Genomic DNA, 17738 nt, shown 5'->3' on the forward strand with positions numbered 1-17738 from the left:
GGCCCTGTATATATGTCGATAGTATATTTGTCGGATATAATAGCGCACGCGTAGTTTATATTAGTCCCTTCTATACAAACCCTATAAATACTAATTACCTTAAAAAGCAGCGATATACAGCAGAATTAAAGGAAGACTGATAAGGCAAGAACCAGGCTAGGGGCAGCATATAAATCTGATATAGGTAATGTACAACTTCTTTGCTAACGGTGCCTAGGAACGAATATAGTGAGAGAAAAGGTATAATGTATATACTATAGTTCGGTTTTATATATTTAACCTTAAGTAGACGGAAACACTCTTACTATAGTAATTAACCTTAAGGTAAATTATAAACTGTAGAGCAATAAAGACAGGGTAAGCGGGGCTAAGGCAAGGCTGAATATAGAGCTTTAGGATTCCAGCCAGAGTTTATATATTCTATTTATATTTACTGTATAAAAATTAGTTAACTATACCTATAGCTTCTGTCTGACTACAAACACAATACTTACTGTCTTGCCTTATAAAAGTCAAAAGTAAGAATAGATCACTGAAACCGGCCCTTAGTCTGCCTCTAGTGTTAACTAAGTAGTGTAGTGGGGGAATCGCTCTGGCAATGTCAGGTGACGTTGTAGGCCTTAGGCCTTACCTTCATGCAGTATATAAGCCCTCGACGATAGTTAACTTACACAATCCATCCACCTTTCGGGTCACCAATGTTATTTGCGTTATTTCGGATTGCTAGCATTCGAGCCCTTGCTCGAATGCTCTGAATGCTGTTTTCTCAGTAGGGCACCGCTTTGTCTACTACTCTCTCTCCTGCACTCTTTGAGTGTGGTGGTTTTGTCCTCTTGTGATCGACCCGTCTGCTTGACAGACTGCCAGCGAGCTTTCCCATCTTACAGTAGCTAATATGAGACTAGCTTTATATCTTCAAATGCTGGTATCCCTAAGCTAAGATCTACTGTACTATAGAAGAGTATAGTTACAGTAGTACTGTAAAAGTCTGTACTGACTGTCTTCTCTTTTATTCAATATCTAGAATTATACGGGTACTATAAGATACGTTAAGCAGGCGCTGGGCTAAGATACACAGACGCTTTGTCTGAGAGGGGTATATTACCTATTTTGTCCTTATATTACTATAGCTTAGAGGCAGTAAGTTACTATATTTATTAAGAGTACAGTATATACTTTTAAGTTATTATCCTTTAGATAATTACTTTCTTTTTCTTTAGATACAGGAAAAAGAAAAACTAAGTAAGTTATAATCTAGATAGATTTTTATTATTGTTTCTTTCTCTGGGTTTAAAGGACATAATTAAACTAATATAGCTGTAGCAAAAAAACTACTAATTATAGGTTTTAGAATCTCTGCTGCAAAAAGCGATCTGACTGACTATAAATAAGATAATTATAATAGGTATCTAAGTTGCCTTATATTATCGTATAGTTTGTATCTCCTTATTAAGGGTACTATAGATATAAATTATATATACGACCCCTCTTTAGTATTAAAAATACTGCAGAGAGGTTATGCCCTACTGTACTTAGGTTAGTCTGAGTTTTGCTTTTTCTTGGTTTCTACCCTGACCCTATACAATATAAAGCATAGTACTTCTGACTTATTGAACAGAAATTAGATATTAAAGGCAGGGGACTATTAAATTTATCCTAGAATTAATTTGTGTAGGGCAAAAGAGCAGGCCAGAGCTACGATACAAGAGGATACTATCTCTCAAGTATAGGTCCTAAGAATGAAGTTAACCACCCTAAACCTCATACAGTCCTAAACAACCACCAGTAAAGGCTTACCAGTAAACGTTGGAAGATATACTAGAAAAATAGATATAGCTCTCCCAGGGAAACATACCCGGAAGCTATACGATTATTTATTATAGAAAGAAGCAAGCGTACTGGCCTAACTCCGGACTAGCATAGCTAGATTAAATAGATATCTTTATCGAATTAATGTCAGATCAATATATATATAGACAAACAAAAGAGACCGTAGAGCACTTCCTCTTTCGATGTCAGAGGTAGGCCATATACCAGACAGAAACGGTGCAATGTACCTATACTCACCTAGGCAATATATCTTTTCCCTAGGCGGTAGATCGCCTTTGGATGACCAAAACTAGAAGCCGAATTTGGACGCAGTACGAGCGAGCCTCGATACGATTCGCAATCGCCACGGGCCGACTCGACGCCACCTTACCATGTCGACCAACACAATGACGCCACTAACCCTAATTAACTACCTTGTGCCAAAGCAGGTAGACGCGCTTCAACTGCCGAGGGTTAGGATGTTGAAGACTTGGAGAAGTGCCTTCAAGCAGGTCTACTAACTAACACTAACCCACAAGGACCCGCTAAGATATTGACATCTGAGATGACATACACTGACAGGAGTTTTGTATGGGCTCCAAGGAGGCACAGCATTAGCTAAGGCATTTACATTTAGATCAGTGATAGTTGGCCCTTTCGGCTCAGCCGCCGGGCGTTAAGGAATTATGTGTATGATCTTGAGAATCCTTTGAGTTAATTTCAATTTGTAAGGCATTTCTGATTGTCTCTTTCTTTGCGGTCTCCTGGCTGGCGAGTTTTCTTTGGTTTCCCCCCGTACATCTGCACAGATTTCGGGATTTCGGCTGCCTTCTTAATATTAGGTTCGCATGGGAACTAGGTATTTAGATATATTTAACCTTTTGATGCTTTGGACACAACTCAACATTCAAGACTGTTGGTAGCTAAACCCTGATGGCGCCTGCTCGACGTGCGACTGAACAAATGAGGTCAAGCGCGACAAAACCGCAAGCTCCAACTTAAGCTTGACCGTATAAAAGAAGCACTTCAACACCGTCTGCGTGATAAATTGACCCGAGAACTCTAGCGACAGCAGCGCAATATCCATAAATATAATAATCGTATTGATCGCAAGCAGCTGGTACATGATATTGTTCCTGCGCTTACTGCGCTCGGGATAGAGTCGTAGCAACCGAATGGTCTGCACAATAAACAAAGCGGAGATGATAATCTCCTGCACAAAGAAAACAGTAAGCTGAACCTTCTCCCAGATATTGAAAAAGTGTGTAAAATGAGAACGGCAGTCATAAACCGCGCCATACGAGGCAATGATCTGTGGAATCTGGAACGCGATCGCGTTGAAGATAATCATACCCAGCACCCAGTGCAGTACCGTCATGTTGAGCACAACCAGATGCAGTCGCGAGTACAGCACTAGCGATTGACCCGTGACCATGATACACCACCCGGCCGTCGATAGCGTAACAGGGATCCAGATCGGCGCGAGCTCGAAGTACTTCAGGAGCAGGCCTAGCGCATCGGGAATCACGCCCAACGAAGCCGAGACTAGCAGGCTCCAGAAATACAGGCCGCGATAAACACGGAAGACGGAAAAGACCAGCACTATCAGCTCTAACGAGCTGAAGATAGCGCATCCGAGGAGGCTGGCGATCGTGGCTTGTACGGCGAAGCTGTTGCCCGTGTATGCTCCGACGATGCCATCAATGGGGGCTGCACAACGGACCATGATGTATGTGCATCTTCTGGACTTGGTCACAGGTAGGGTTTCTCCTCAATTGGAGTCCGGGTTATCGCATGATCTGTGGATTTTACGCTGTGCGACGTTGGGGAATGTCCAGATGTCGTTGCAGTCGAATGTGACGGATCCGCGGGTCAACGAGGGCGAAGTTCGGCTACCCGCGGAATGCTTCTTATGACGGGCCATGCAGGTCGGCGGTAGCGCCCCCCCCCTGGCTGTCTGGCTACCTCTCTAGCTTATATTCCAATATTTATCCAAACCCCTACGGCAGATCTAAGCGGATAGCAAATAAAAATACACAGATTAAAAAAGAAAGGAACTTATAGGGCCTTTATTATAATACGTTTATTATTGACTCTATATTAACTTACAGCCCTTATTTACTGAACCTACTTGTTGTTGAACCTAGAAGCCAAACTATGCTAACGTTGAATTAAACAGGAACTATATTACTATAATCAATAGCTTATTCTATAACCGTAATAACGCCTAGCCCTATTGTTACGGACCATGCGCCATGAGGGGCCGCAGGGGCCGCAACCTACAGATGGGGCTTGTACAGCATCATCCTCTTGGCCGCTGTTATTTCCAATGGCAAGGCGCAGATCCACGCGACCGTGTAGTCGTTATGTGAAATCTCATTGTTGCAGTCATCGGCGATCGGAGTTAAAAGGTCAAAAGCTATTGAACAAGCATGCTTAGAATTGCTCGATGCATAGGAGACTTTCGAAGTGCCGAGATTGAAATGGAAGGGTACAGAAGACATATAATTCACAGAGACCCACTATCGGCCTCCACGGAATTCAACTGAATTCTCACGATAAGTCATGTCATGTGGCTACAGTGTAATCTGTAAGCAAGGTATTGTAATTCACTGTTCCGTGCTATCTGTTCCGTGCTATCTGATTCTGAATAAGTGTTTATATTGTCATTTGGACACGGGAGTGGGAGTGGGAAATGGCACACCTCACCAGATTTAGTGGCCCACTCCAGCTCCTCATGTTAACTTCATTGAATTCATGCAAAGTTCTAGCTACAATGGCTACTCTATACAGTGATGATACATGAATTGAAGTATCCTAGAGAGTAAAATACTGTATACATAATGTACAGGAATATCGATATTCCGAGTCTAACCCTAATATAGTATAGTATATCATGCATTAGGGTTCGAGAAAGGATCAAAGAGTGTAGGTGGTGACACCAGTTTCAGGAAGTACAAACGTGTTTTACCTACGAGTCGGCCACCCGCGCGAGTCGGCCACCCTGGAACACCATATTAAAAACGATAAATTACAATTCGATATCTCAACAACCATGGTATTAAGAAGCTCAATATTGAAGTTCTATAAACTTAGATATGTTCTTCTCATAAAAACATACTGAAAATAGCTTACATATATATACACGTAGCGAAATATACCAATTTTAGATAAAATACATAAATTACAATGTATTAACTGGTAAGCTAGTAAAACAGTCGATAAAATTGTTTTAAATTAAGAAATCCTGATCTATATCTTGAAATAAAAGCATGTGATAGAATATAGCCTGAAAAAAGGTATGATTGTGGAGATATTGAGTTTTCATGTATCGCTTTTAATATGGTGTTCTAGGGTGGCCGACTCGTAGGTAAAACACGTTATACCATGCGGTCGATTCTAATTTCTGTGAACTGCTGCTCCTAGCGTCTTCTACCAGCGCCATGCATCAATATAGTGAATTCGGTGCTAATAATTGAGATGCCGGGCAGAAACACCAGTGCAACACAAGGCTGGGGTAAGCCAAAAACCTTGATTAATGTGTGATCGGGGGCTGTCGTCAGCCCTTAGCTGCGTAGATCACGAATGAAGGACTTGGCAGATCACAAAAATAGTTGGCGATCCTGGCCCCCCCACACTCGCCACCTTGACGAACTGTATCGAAGCGACCGACTCAAGCGCCAATCTAGAAAAATTTAAACTACCCTGAGCTTATGAGGTAATAACCGCTTCAAATTTGGCTCCAAATGCATTCAAGACATTGAATAAATGGTTTCTGGCCCCCGTAACAGCCGGCGTTCGGGGTATACAGAAAGTAATAAGGGGTGGTGCTCATTCTGAAACAACAACGCGACGCCGAGGGACACTTCGCCCCTAGCAGCCCAGCCCCACGAACCAATCAAAATGCAACAAGGAGGCAGAACCGACGCAGCAATAAATGCCACCTTAAAATATAACAAGGGCGTCGCCGGGGGCCGGAATTTATTCCTTTTCAGACTCGACGCTCTTTTGCAGTCCATTCTTTGAATCGCAGGTCGATTTAATTACACCCTCCTTTTTTCTGCTTTTCTCGCCGATTTACATTTCGCCCATAAAAGTTCATTTTTGATTTCGCTGGACGAGTTTCTTCACTTTCTTTTTTCTATTCTCCAGACTCTCCGATATCCACTGGTTCGAACGGCCGCTTCCATTTCTTAGTTACACAGCGCAGCGCAGCACAGCACAGCCCCAACGATCAATCAATCAATCACCACTTCCAACACACTTCACAATTACCATACAAAAAAAGTTATTTCCGAAACGAAATACGATGCAATGAAGTTTCTTAATCTTTTCTTGCTCGGTTCTTTCGCGGTCTTGACTACCGCGGCGCCTATTTCCGAAACTAGCTGTTTTAAAAGTACGTGAGGGATATGGTTGTGATTCAACGTTTACCAGGATCGAAGACTAATAATTGATGCATGTTATAGTGGGCAGTGGTTGCGGTATTAGCTCAGATTGCTGTGGTGATCTTACTTGTGGTTATTTTGCGGTGGATGGTGTTCTGGATTGGACTCAGAAAGTGTGTGGGCCGAAATAGGAACTTCAAGTTTTTGTCCGAGGAAGGAGGATTTTCAGCCCGAGAACTTGAACGATCAATATCTGGTTATATTGTTTGGTCGATATGATGAGTTTCTCGGGTCTATTGGATTCTGTATGTAGCAGAGCTGTGTATAGCTGGACATCCAATTCCTATTTCTCAGGCATCCGCTCTCGAGCACTAGTAGTAGTTACTACCCTTTCTGTTTCAAATGACCGAAAGTTGTATGGATCGAATATGGACGTTTCTATTCTAATCATGATGCATGCTAAACTTTATGCTACCGGTCGAAATCGCCAAGGCATATATAGAGAGGAAATACTTGGCGATGCTTAATCCTCGTCCTCTGGCGCATCGTCCACTCCACGGAGCCAAGCACTTGAAGCGTCGACGGCCGCCTTACGGACGTCACGCTTAGGGTCATCCAAGACAAAGCGCAAAGATCGCAGAACGTGGGTCTTTTCGGCAAGAAGTGGGGAGATAGATGCCGGAGCACGAGCGTTGGGCGCAGCCTCGGAAACTATTTGCTTCGTGGCGAGCAGGTACAGACATTTGAGGGCATCCACGCGAAGACGAGGGGTGTTGACCGCTCCAGATACCGTCTTGATCTCCGTCGTTTTCAGGAGTCTCAAGACAAGGCTGTGAACGTGTCCGCATTGATCAATAACCGCAACGCCATTGTCACGAATGATTACAGCGAGAGTATCCAGAGTTGCTGCGCGGACGGCAACCGAGTCGGCAGTCTGCAAATCGAGAGATTGAAGAAGAAGAGGGAGTAGAGTAGGGAGCTCAGGCATAACCAGAGCTGTCGAGATGGTAGACAGGATGCCGGCAAGAGCAGTCAGATGAGCGGGCTTGATGTGGTCAGATGTTTTCGCAGCCTGAGAGGCATCGTCGTTACCGGCAACATTGACATCACGGATACGAGATGAAATCAATGGAATGACTGTGGTGAAGACGCGCTGTTTGGCCAGCAGACGAACTTGGGCTCCGTTCACCACAGAAAGTACATCGTCATCACCGAGTAGAATCGCAAAGCCGCGTGCGGCAGAGAAGCTGGTTTGCTGATTTGGCAATGAAAGGAGTCCCAGAAGCGAGGTCAGAATATGAGTGGTAGTTGGCGCAATGCGAAGGACGAGTGATTTAGCGAGCCAGAAAATAGTACGGATGGCGGCCGGACTGAGAGATTGGGGATCCTGGGAAACCAATGTGTCGAAGAGCTTTTCGGCGATATTCAAGTCCTGCTTTGAAAGGAACTTGTTGGTGAGCAATGCCAGGTGCCGCAGGAACGCGAGACTAGTAGCTGACTCAGTGGTTTGGGAGAGTGAGCGGCGCACCAAGTCCGAAAGCAGATCAGACATGTTGGGCAAGGTATATGGGAGGCTATTACTGCAGTCTTTAGACAAGCCTGCAAGGAGGTAGGTTGATAGAATGATAGTTCGCTCATGGTCGGCGGTTGTGTTCTGTGAGAAAGGCACAGGCGAAAAGTCTGATGGCGTTGCAAACAAGCTATAGACATTTTCTGCGACCTGTTGTTGCTTTTGGGCTGATGATGATCGCACGAGAAGATTGCACAGTCGTCCGAGAGTTTCCAAAATGGAAGGATCATTCAAGATTTGATTCTTCGCTTTCCCAGATGCTGCTTCTGCAACGTTGCGAGACAGACCCACGACAATTTTATCAAAATACAAATCAAGATTTGGATCAGATTCCATTTGCCTCTGATCCATCACGTAGAGAAGAGTCATCAAAATGGCTCGGGGATACGCGACAGATCCTGATTGCTCCTTTTGGAGGAGTACTGACAGCTTGCTGAACAGCCGACGGAAGAGAGTCTCGAAGATATCCCGTTCAACGCTGATTTTGGCCAATGTATCCAAGGTTGAGAGGTATGTCGTATTGGTATCATCGTCCTCATCAGGCAGAGTGGCGACAAAGGCAGGGAATGTGATGTCCATAATCAAACGTGGCTTGTACTTGGAAATTTCTGCAAGCGCTGCAATGGCTTCTTTTTTCAAGTCGTCCCGACCAACTGACTCTTCTTTCAAAAGAATTTCGTCCAAGTACTGAACAAACAAGCCAACTTCGTTGTCCTGGAAAAAGTCTCGTAAAGTCGAGAGCCTTAGGAATCCTTTCAGCGCGGATACCCGGAATGAGACTTCTTCCTTTGCAGAACCCATCAAGGCCTGGCCGAAGACATCTGAGAACTGATCCTTGAATTCCAGCAACGGGTTCTCGATAGCCGCTTCGCCACCTCGAGTTGTCCATTGCCCAAAGACTTCAATGGCAGACTCGAACAACACCGACAGTGTTTCGAGAAGAGCCCTTTGCTTGACGATCCCATCAGCTTCTTGATAGATGGTGAAAATAGGAGCGACGACCGTCTGCACAATAAGTGTGAAAGCGACCGGTGAGGACGACGAGAGCGCACTGAGGATTTGTTGAGCGGGCTTTGCCTGCTTTTGTTGGGGTTCCTGAAGTTGCTCGCTGCACTCCTTGGTGATGGGGCGGAGATATTGAGCGAGAGGCAGATCTTGCGAGATCTCTGTAACCCCCTCGGAAAGTCGTTGTCCAATGGCGTGGAGGGCTTCCAGGGATGACTCGGACAAGAACTCTTCTTGAGCATTGAGGATTTCAAACTTCAAAACCTCCCAGATGGTGATGGAATATCGCGACACGGTATCGGGGCTGTAGGAGTGCACACACGCAATAAGAGCGTTGAGAGCATCTTTCTAGAAAGAAGTCAGACGCAGAGTTCAGCTGTAAAGCCTGGATTTATGAGTGCATACCTTGACGTTAGGCGATGTAGAGTCCAACTTGTCGAGTAATGCCGGGATGGTATGAGGGGCAAGCTGACTGGTTGAAGAAAGGCAGTCTTGTAGTCGATCTTTCAAGTCTTGCGCGGTGATTCCGTAAGGGTCATTCGGTGGAGGCCGGAAAGTAATAGGGAAGTAATTATAGACAGAGTCGAATAGTAGCTGCAGTGGATTAGCGGTGATTTCAAGCTCTGTGTCAAGAGATCATACCTCGACGTAGTGGGAGATGTCCCATTCCATCATGACCACCTTGAGGATGGAGAACACCACCATCAGATTGCGAGGATCTTTCTCTCCAGTCATGACGTCTACCACACCAACAAGTGAAATTTCTTCCATGTCACGAAGCGCTGGAATTTGTCAGTCAAGCCTTCACCAATTGAGCAAGAGGTTTCAACCCACCCTTTCGGTGCTTCAGCATCAATTCATTCAACAGTTGGTAAACTTGGAATCGCTGCGACTGAGATCGGGATTGGAGATCCTGGAAGTTTGAGAACAGTCTATACAAACGTCAGCATTACTCTCCCTATCATGCATTTCTAGGGATGTATGAATCGAAGCTCAAAAGAACATACGCATGCGCGGTATTAATGGCCAGGTCCTTGGTGAAGCGGTCTGACCGCTGGAGTGTATCCAGGCCAGCAATTGCACCCCCATCCTCTACCCGATCGCAAAAGAATGTCGTCAAGACCTGTATCTGCTGTCGCGACAGGTATTTAGGCGGGAGGGACTTGATAACGGAGGTGAGGAAGGAGACCGCCTTTCCGCGCAGGATTGGGTCTTCATCGTTGATGTATTCACCGAGTTGCTGAACAATCTCGATTAGGGTAATCTTCTTGCTTTCGAGGTCTATATGAAAAGGCCTCGGTTAAGGTCATGAGATCGGTCCAATGCGGGTGGGCGAATGCGGGGTGCATTTGCGGTGACTTACCTTGGGCCACGGAGTCGGCAATGCGCTTGGATTCTTCTTTGTCATGGTCCACCACGAGCAAGAAAGTCTGTAGGGCCGACATGATTGTCAATTTGATCGACCAGACAAGCCAAGCGTGTGCAAGAGAAGTAACGACGAGAGGAAGCAAGCAACGAGTGAGTGCCACTTTCGATTCTTGCGGCCCTTATCGATAACAGTCAGGTGACCCCGCACTCACGGGGCAGCGCCAAGACTTTGTATACCTAAGGTTTTTGCATGTTTACAGGACTGAAAACATAAAATAATCATGAATTGCAGGAAAGCTTAAATGTTGAAGCTATGACGATGGTGATTCTTATACGATACTCTATCCAAGGAGCCCATAATTGGGACTGTTGGCAAGGAGCTCAATAATCTAGTCATCTAGGGTTGATGTTGGTGAAATTTGGGTAGTAATAGGCAGCTGTGAGTGGCCCGTTTGGAATTTGCTCAATTATTCTGAAAGAGATCCTAGATATCTTCCCTTCACACTCCACTAACTCTCCCAAAAGGCCCTCCAAATCCTGATCCCTGATCCTCAGGGCAACCTCATCGTCCAGGCCGGGCAACAGGATTCCCAGATTCGCCTTGGATCCAGATTTATGTATATCAGGGTGTCGCTTATAACATAATTGTACAAAACCAATGCGAACTGTTTGAGATCATCTCCCAGGAACCCGCTATTACCGGACAAACCCCCACTTTATGCCTCCGGAATAACCGTGCGGTTAAGCCGCGATAAGCAACCACGCCAAGCAGCAACGCCAAGACTGCCGGACTATTGTCGACTCGTGTCTTATTGGTGATTGGAGATTGGATATATCTTGATGATACGAGTGGTTCCAAATAGGCAATCCTTTGCTTTCTTATCTCTTTGATCTAACCCTCCTTGGAAAGGTGGCTGCCATCCCCTCTCAACCGACGATGCCTAGCCGACGTACAGACACTACGCGTATGAGCATCCGATACCCCGGATATTCCACCCCGCAAGTCCGCAAGCCAGCGTCAGTTAAAAAAAAGCGTTTCAGTCACGGCTTCCACAAAGATTCGAGACATTAACACCGTAGACCCTGAGTGTGGTCATTCTCAATGAATAATCATAGCTACAATGTCCTATACAATGTACACTTCATTATCGCTTCGCCTACGAATTCCCAGGGCTAATGAGCGTAGTACGCCCTACGCCCTTCGCTTGACTCTCCGGATAGCCCCATGCTCCTCTCTGATAAGATAGTCGCTCGGGTTTGTCATAACTCTTCTCTGCCGCGATAACTATTCCTCGGCCGTCTCAGCGAATCCTATCATGAACTTGAACTTCTCAATCTCGGCCGTGGTCTTCGATTGCAATGGACCTTCCTATTCTTCTTCCGAGACCTAAACTCCGTACTGGTTTTGGTCGTTCGCAATGCTTGATTCCGACAATCACGACGCTCGAGAACCGCTAGCGGGTGTTTATCCCACCGGATCCGGTGTAAACATCTCCAGAAAAGATAACAAGGCCGAATCGTTATTATCTATGAACAGAAATCGGTAGATATTTGGTAACACCACCCAATATTAATGGTCTATACTTTGGGCTTTTACTTATAAAGTCTTCGATATCGTGCACCAAGATGATGCAATTCCACACATTTTAAAGGCATTTTTCTAGACGCTGTCTGGCTAGCTCGAATGAAAATGAAAGCCCACTTATATCAGGCCATTGGCTTGGTTTTGTTCTCTGATATCGTTTCAGGAGGTGTTGCCAAACGAGACTTCGAGAGGATTCGCATTAATCAACCCACCAGCGTGGTAGCTGACTCATTGCACAACATTCACATTGAGTTTATCGACAAGTCATTCGAAGGAGAACTACAACTTGTATATGCCGAGTGCGACATCGAATCACCCTTACACAGCCACCACGATCTCGGGACCGTTTTTGTGGAACGCGACGCTCAGCCTGAACGTTTTGTCTGGGTGACCCCCCAAGATGCACCCCACTCGCATTGTCTACATGCATTCTCCAAATCAGTTCTTGTCGGACGCTCCTCTCCAATCCCAATCTCATCTCCAGATTTGAAAAAGCGAGAGAGCATTGCAGATGTCGCGGATTCTATGGGACCTTGGTTTGACGGGGTGGCATACATGAAATCGAAGAAGAATGCAAAGAGTTTCGTCACCAAGGCAAAGAATACCTCCGTCGCTATTCTTGGAGGTGGAATGTCTGGCCTTATGACCAGTCTGCTACTTGAGTCTGTCGGTATCCACGACTGGCACATCTATGAATCTTCAGAACGAGTTGGCGGTCGAATTCGAACAAAATATCTCAACAACACCTCACCGGATCAGTATCAGTACCAAGAGATGGGTCCCATGCGTTTCCCCGTCAGCATCACATACGCCGACACGAATGAGACGCTTGAGATTCAAGACCATCGTATGGTGTTCCAGCTCGCAGAGACGCTAAATAAGATGAATACCGACAAACCTGAGCTACAAGTCAATTTTATTCCTTGGATTCAAAATGGACCAAATGTCCCTGCAGCTTCAGGTGGTAACCGTCTACCTAATGGGCGCATTCCAACAGCCGCCCAGGTTGCGGCAAATGTGTCACTTGTATACACTGCGGCGTCTTCCAATGAAACCGCTGTCACCGATGCAGAGGCCGCATATGAAAACTATACGACTCTCGACAACCGCGAAACCCTCCGCAAGATTGCAACAAATATGTATCAAGCCCACAAGAAAGCCGTTGACGATGGCATGTTTCACTGGTCTGAAGCTGGTTATCTAAAGTATGCGCTGGGATACGACGCCAATGTGACCGACTATGTGGCTGGTACAACCGACTCTCCCATCTGGGGCGACTTTTATGACGAGGTCTACTTCGCTGCCACAAAATGGCGCACCATTGACAAAGGATTAGAATCACTTCCTCGCGCTTTCTACCCACATGTCGCCGACAAAGTCACCTTCAACCGCACGATTCAGGGTCTAGCTTACAACGAAACTACCGGCAAAATTGCAGTAGCGTGGCGTGAGGACCCACTGAAAATGGCGCCCGAGACAAAGGAATACGACTACGCTGTTGTAGCAGCACCATTCAGCAAGGTCAGATTATGGGATCTGCCGCGTTACTCGTCTCTCCTGAGTCGAGCGATTTCTACACTGAACTATGACCCAGCCTGCAAAATGGCTCTGCTTTATAAAACTCGCTTCTGGGAGCACCTCGAGGAGCCAATCTTTGGCGGTTGCGGCTCAGTAGATGTTTCCGGCGTTGGAAATGTCTGCTATCCATCATACAACATGAACGGCACCGGGCCTGGTGTTATTCTTGCTTCGTATATCTCTGGCACCCCTGCACGATCTGCAGCAGCACTTAATCCCGAGGAGCATGTTGCGCTTATTCAAAGGACCATGATTGAAGTCCACGGCGAAATTGCTGCAGAACAGTTCACCGGGGTTTATGATCGACAGTGCTGGGAGTTCGATCACCATCAAGCTGGGGCTTGGGCTGACCCACTTGTTGGACAGCAAGAGCTTTACTTGCCTGCCTATTACCAGACCGAGATGAAGACCATTTTCATCGGTGAACATACTAGCTATACCCATGCGTGGATATTTTCGGCTTTGGACTCTGCTGTCCGTGGTACGACGCAATTGCTGCTAGATCTCGGACTGGTTGATGAGGCGAAGTCTGTTGTGGAAACATGGATGGGTCGCTGGATCAAGTTGTGAGGGCTCAGGGCTGGAATAGATTATCTTCATCGTCCCTACAGTAGTACCTGTTGCCAGTACCACGCTGGTACCTACCTGGGCAGGGCAGTTGAGTACCAGGCCGATGGTGTAGCTGTTGACCCTGGCTTTGAGGAGTTTATGTAGATAAACGCGAAATGAATACGAATATACTTCCATGCACTTCAAGTATTATTACTAGCATATTTGAAAACCGAATTTCGGATTGTGTTGGATAGAACTATATTGTGGCTTATACTGTACTATACCAAATTAGTCCACCATCAGCCATAGTTGGAAGTGGCTGGCCACATCACGTGCACCCCTTGCGTCATGGCGGGCCTCTGGCCATCGCCAACTCAAGCAAAGCAAGAAACAATCAAGATGCGGGCCACCGATCTCATCTCGTCTCTGGTCATAATATTCACATTCATCAGCTCAAGCACAGCAATCTGGACTTTTGCCCTTCCAAACAGCCTCCGTCAACGGCCCCTAATTCTCCAAAACCAAGACAAACACCAGCAGCACCAGCCCATCATGGACCGACTCATCCCCGGAATTCTAAACCCCAAGCCAGCGCCCAATAACGGCGGCGAAGCGGACGAGCCTATAATATCCGATGTCCTTCCCAAAACAAAAGGCATAAACATCTTCGCCCAACTGACCCGAGACTTCGACTCGATCTCGCAGCGCCTAAACGACGCATCCAAGAACCTGACCGTCCTCGCCCCGCGCAACAGCGCAGTCCAGGCCCTACCCCGGAAGCCGTGGGAGGACCCGGAGGACTATGCCAAGTTTGGCGAGGTGAATGCGTACGAGGGGCAAGATGGGAAAGACCGGGCGAGGGATAATTTGCGCCGTTTTGTAGAGGCGCATCTTATTCCTGTTAGTCCTTGGGTTGAAGGGGAGGAGGTCGAGACGCTTGGTGGGGTTAAGTTGAAGTGGGTTAAGGAGGGTGACAAGATTAAGGTGTGTATATGGGAATATTTTGGAAGGTGCCGGGAATTGGCTAACCATCGGCATCAGATTCAACCGGGTGATATTGAAGTAGATAATGTTGCGGAGAAAGTTGCCAATGGTGAGGTTTGGGTTCTCAATAAGGTGATCAATTACAGCCGCTGAAGACTGATTTATTCATGATATACGATAATTAATGACATTTGGAACTGGTTTTTGGTCATCCATTATACTATTAGTACTAGTAGTAGTATCGTCAAGTAAAAAGCTTCAAGTTCTCGAATATTTTCTGCTTAGGACTAGTGGTTCCTCTCCGTAAAGTATATATATACACGCAGACTCCTAAACCAGTACCAAATTATCACATTCTATGTAACTTTAAATTAGTTGATCTGCGCAAAGTTGCGCAGAACTCGTTCCTCCACTCCGTCAAGGATGCAGAAGTGCTCCATAACCTCAAGGTTCTCAGCCTCACTGGTGAACAGCTTGTCGGGGTCTTGGCCGGGCTGCATGGGGTTCATCATAGCCGCGGGGTTGGCCATACCCACCTGCTGGGCCATTTGGCTGGCAGCTGTAAAGAGGAATCAGTTTCCATCTTCCATACAATAATTTCGAAAGAGGACCGGGCGATCTGCAGGTTCGGAGTAACTCACCATTGTCACTTCCCAAGATGAATCCGAAAACCGACTGAAGACCCATCAAGTTCAGGAAATACCACGACAGACTGGACACCCACTTCACATCCAGGTCACGGGTCATAACACCAGATTGGAGCATCGACTTGAAACGAATAGTCAAAGGGAAAGGCAATTTAACTAGAAACTCTCGTTAGCAGACCGTAATAACCAAGACAAAGCATTCGCAGAGAAATAGAGGAAAACCTACGGATAACGAAACCCGAGAAGAAGGCGTTGATCCAGCTCATGATCAAAGTTTGGGGAATCATCATCATCATATTTCCCTTCAACATGCCCATCATGGCCTCCATTCCCTGGGGATCGGTCATTGGGTTGGCGGGCGGTTGACCACGGTTGTTGGGGTCCTTCAAGAACGCGCCGCTGCGGAAACCGGCGACCATGTAGTTCCGACGAGCCTCGAAGGACTCCTGATCCAGGACGGCGGCGGCGTGGTTACGCAAGTTAACACCGCGAAGAAGAGCGTGGCGCTCGCGCGATTCGGCGAGAGTCGAGGGGGACTTTGGGGGTGTGTTCATGAGGACGGTGGCATAGTGGCGCAGGATTCCGGTGAGAATCTATTCGGACGTAAGAGTTAGGGCTTCGGTGGTTCTTGGCTTGTATACACAGTAGGAACAGAAGATTTCAATCATACCATAACAACCGAGATTGGGAAGAGAATCCAGTAGCTAGATTGTCATGGTCAGTTCGGTTGGGAGGGGATTCGACATTCATAGGGACGTGGTTTCTCACAAAAGGGCCGGATCCCTAAGGATGGTCTGCTCCACCCCTTGAACTGCCATGATCAGAAAGACAGATGTCTGTTGTTGAACCGGAATAGATCAATGGAGATAGAGGGGAGAGGTAGAGGTAGAAGGGGGTGGATGGGAAGAGGAGGAGTTGCAGTTGCGGGAGGGAAGAAGTGGAAGTGGAAAGGTGGAGGTCTTCCCGCCGATTGGTCCGTCGCGAGCTCCAGCTTTCCCTTCCTGAGGTTCCCATCTTCAACCCGCAACGGTGTCCTCGCGATAAACACTCTCCAACCCTAGGGTCACATACTCCAGAGTTACACGCTCAAATTCTCAAACTTGGACTCAATATCACACATCTTGCTTCGCGACTTTAATTTGCAACTCCACCATGGCGTCCAAGGTTCCTGTCTACTCGACAAATGGTCAGCTCTACTCCTTCATAGAACACCTCTACCTACTACATAGCGAATTCCGCAAATAATGAACATTATAGCTAACCAAATCGCCTTATACAGACCTCAAGTCAACCACCGATGATGCCCTCCTCCCATACCTGTGCACTCTTCCAGCACCATATGCCTTCAAAGTCGACCATTCCAAGAGCAACATCCGCTTCGCTCTGGGCTACAGCGCCATCGCAATCGCAGGCTTCACTTTCTACGCAGACCGAACGCTAGGCTGGGAAGCGACAAGCTCCCCCTGGATCATCGCCGCAGTCGTCTCATACTTCACCCTCAACAGTATCCTGACTTTCTGGCTTTGGGCCGTCGAGGCCGGCGAGGTCTTTGCCGGCAAACGCAAGACTGGAGAGACGGTTCGTGTTTCTCTTGCCCGTCATCTATGAAAGTTATTTTGGACTCATTTGCTTACAAATTTCCCTCAATAGATCACCGTTTCCTCATCCTCGAAGAAGTTCTCCAAACAATACAAGCTGCGCGTGCAATACAAGTCTCCCACTGGAAAGGTACTACAGGATAAGCGATGCGAGGCTCCTTTCACCACATGGTTCTCTGGAGAAGGTGTTTTTCACGCTGAGCCATTCCGTCGTTGGTTGTCGAGCGAAATTGATATCTTGAGACTGGCGGCGAAGGAGAACGAGAAGAAGGTTGCCAAGGATTCCTAGTTGATAGTACTAGAGAAGATGTGATCTCAATGCAACGGGGGTCTTTGATAGGTCTTGATCTCCTTTTGGGGAAAAAAAAAGAAAAGATGCATATTTGATGCCTCAGCGGGGTTTTGCATGTCATGTTATATTGATTAAGAGCAATTTTTACTTTACTTCAAAGCGCATACAGACTAGAGAAACTTATTCTCTGGTAGTAATCTTGTAGTGATGCTGTAAAGCAAGCCTGGCATTATGAATCTTAGAAGCTACCACTAAATAGCGATCTCAGTCCCGCAAATATCTTGAATTGAACAGGGTCTCCGTCGGGAATTGAGGAGGATCACCGATGAGTCAATTATTGTGTTCTATCTCTGTGGCTACCA

General features: G+C 46.5%; 6 protein-coding genes across 6 annotated transcripts; 3 read left to right on the top strand and 3 right to left on the bottom strand.

Moving 5' to 3' along the window:
- Window positions 1–2716: 2716 nt before the first annotated feature.
- N7481_000369 (uncharacterized protein) lies at window positions 2717–3535 on the bottom strand (the record flags this gene model as incomplete). Its single annotated transcript, XM_057259588.1, has 1 exon — window positions 2717–3535. One exon carries the CDS (start codon window positions 3533–3535, stop codon window positions 2717–2719), a length of 819 nt encoding a protein of 272 aa, XP_057127420.1.
- Window positions 3536–6720: 3185 nt separating this feature from the next.
- N7481_000370 (MET18/MMS19 family protein) lies at window positions 6721–10217 on the bottom strand (the record flags this gene model as incomplete). Its single annotated transcript, XM_057259589.1, has 6 exons — window positions 6721–9120; window positions 9178–9366; window positions 9415–9554; window positions 9607–9704; window positions 9780–10053; window positions 10136–10217. The coding sequence occupies 6 exons, from the start codon at window positions 10215–10217 to the stop codon at window positions 6721–6723; spliced, it is 3183 nt and encodes a 1060-aa protein (XP_057127421.1).
- Window positions 10218–11830: 1613 nt separating this feature from the next.
- On the top strand, window positions 11831–13873 carry N7481_000371 (flavin monoamine oxidase family protein; the record flags this gene model as incomplete). Its single annotated transcript, XM_057259590.1, has 1 exon — window positions 11831–13873. One exon carries the CDS (start codon window positions 11831–11833, stop codon window positions 13871–13873), a length of 2043 nt encoding a protein of 680 aa, XP_057127422.1.
- Window positions 13874–14254: 381 nt separating this feature from the next.
- On the top strand, window positions 14255–14992 carry N7481_000372 (uncharacterized protein; the record flags this gene model as incomplete). The annotated part of the gene is made up of 2 exons (XM_057259591.1): window positions 14255–14839; window positions 14897–14992. 2 exons carry the CDS (start codon window positions 14255–14257, stop codon window positions 14990–14992), a joined length of 681 nt encoding a protein of 226 aa, XP_057127423.1.
- Window positions 14993–15210: 218 nt separating this feature from the next.
- N7481_000373 (ER membrane complex subunit EMC3) lies at window positions 15211–16304 on the bottom strand (the record flags this gene model as incomplete). Its single annotated transcript, XM_057259592.1, has 5 exons — window positions 15211–15398; window positions 15481–15642; window positions 15713–16079; window positions 16157–16190; window positions 16255–16304. 5 exons carry the CDS (start codon window positions 16302–16304, stop codon window positions 15211–15213), a joined length of 801 nt encoding a protein of 266 aa, XP_057127424.1.
- Window positions 16305–16638: 334 nt separating this feature from the next.
- N7481_000374 (signal peptidase complex subunit 2) lies at window positions 16639–17373 on the top strand (the record flags this gene model as incomplete). The annotated part of the gene is made up of 3 exons (XM_057259593.1): window positions 16639–16672; window positions 16766–17064; window positions 17137–17373. The coding sequence occupies 3 exons, from the start codon at window positions 16639–16641 to the stop codon at window positions 17371–17373; spliced, it is 570 nt and encodes a 189-aa protein (XP_057127425.1).
- Between the last annotated feature and the right edge of the window lie 365 nt (window positions 17374–17738).

Source organism: Penicillium waksmanii, assembly GCF_028829765.1.
Source record: "Penicillium waksmanii strain IBT 27052 chromosome Unknown utg000001l:1.0-4852451.0:1.0-4856178.0, whole genome shotgun sequence".
Classification (NCBI taxonomy): domain Eukaryota; kingdom Fungi; phylum Ascomycota; class Eurotiomycetes; order Eurotiales; family Aspergillaceae; genus Penicillium; species Penicillium waksmanii.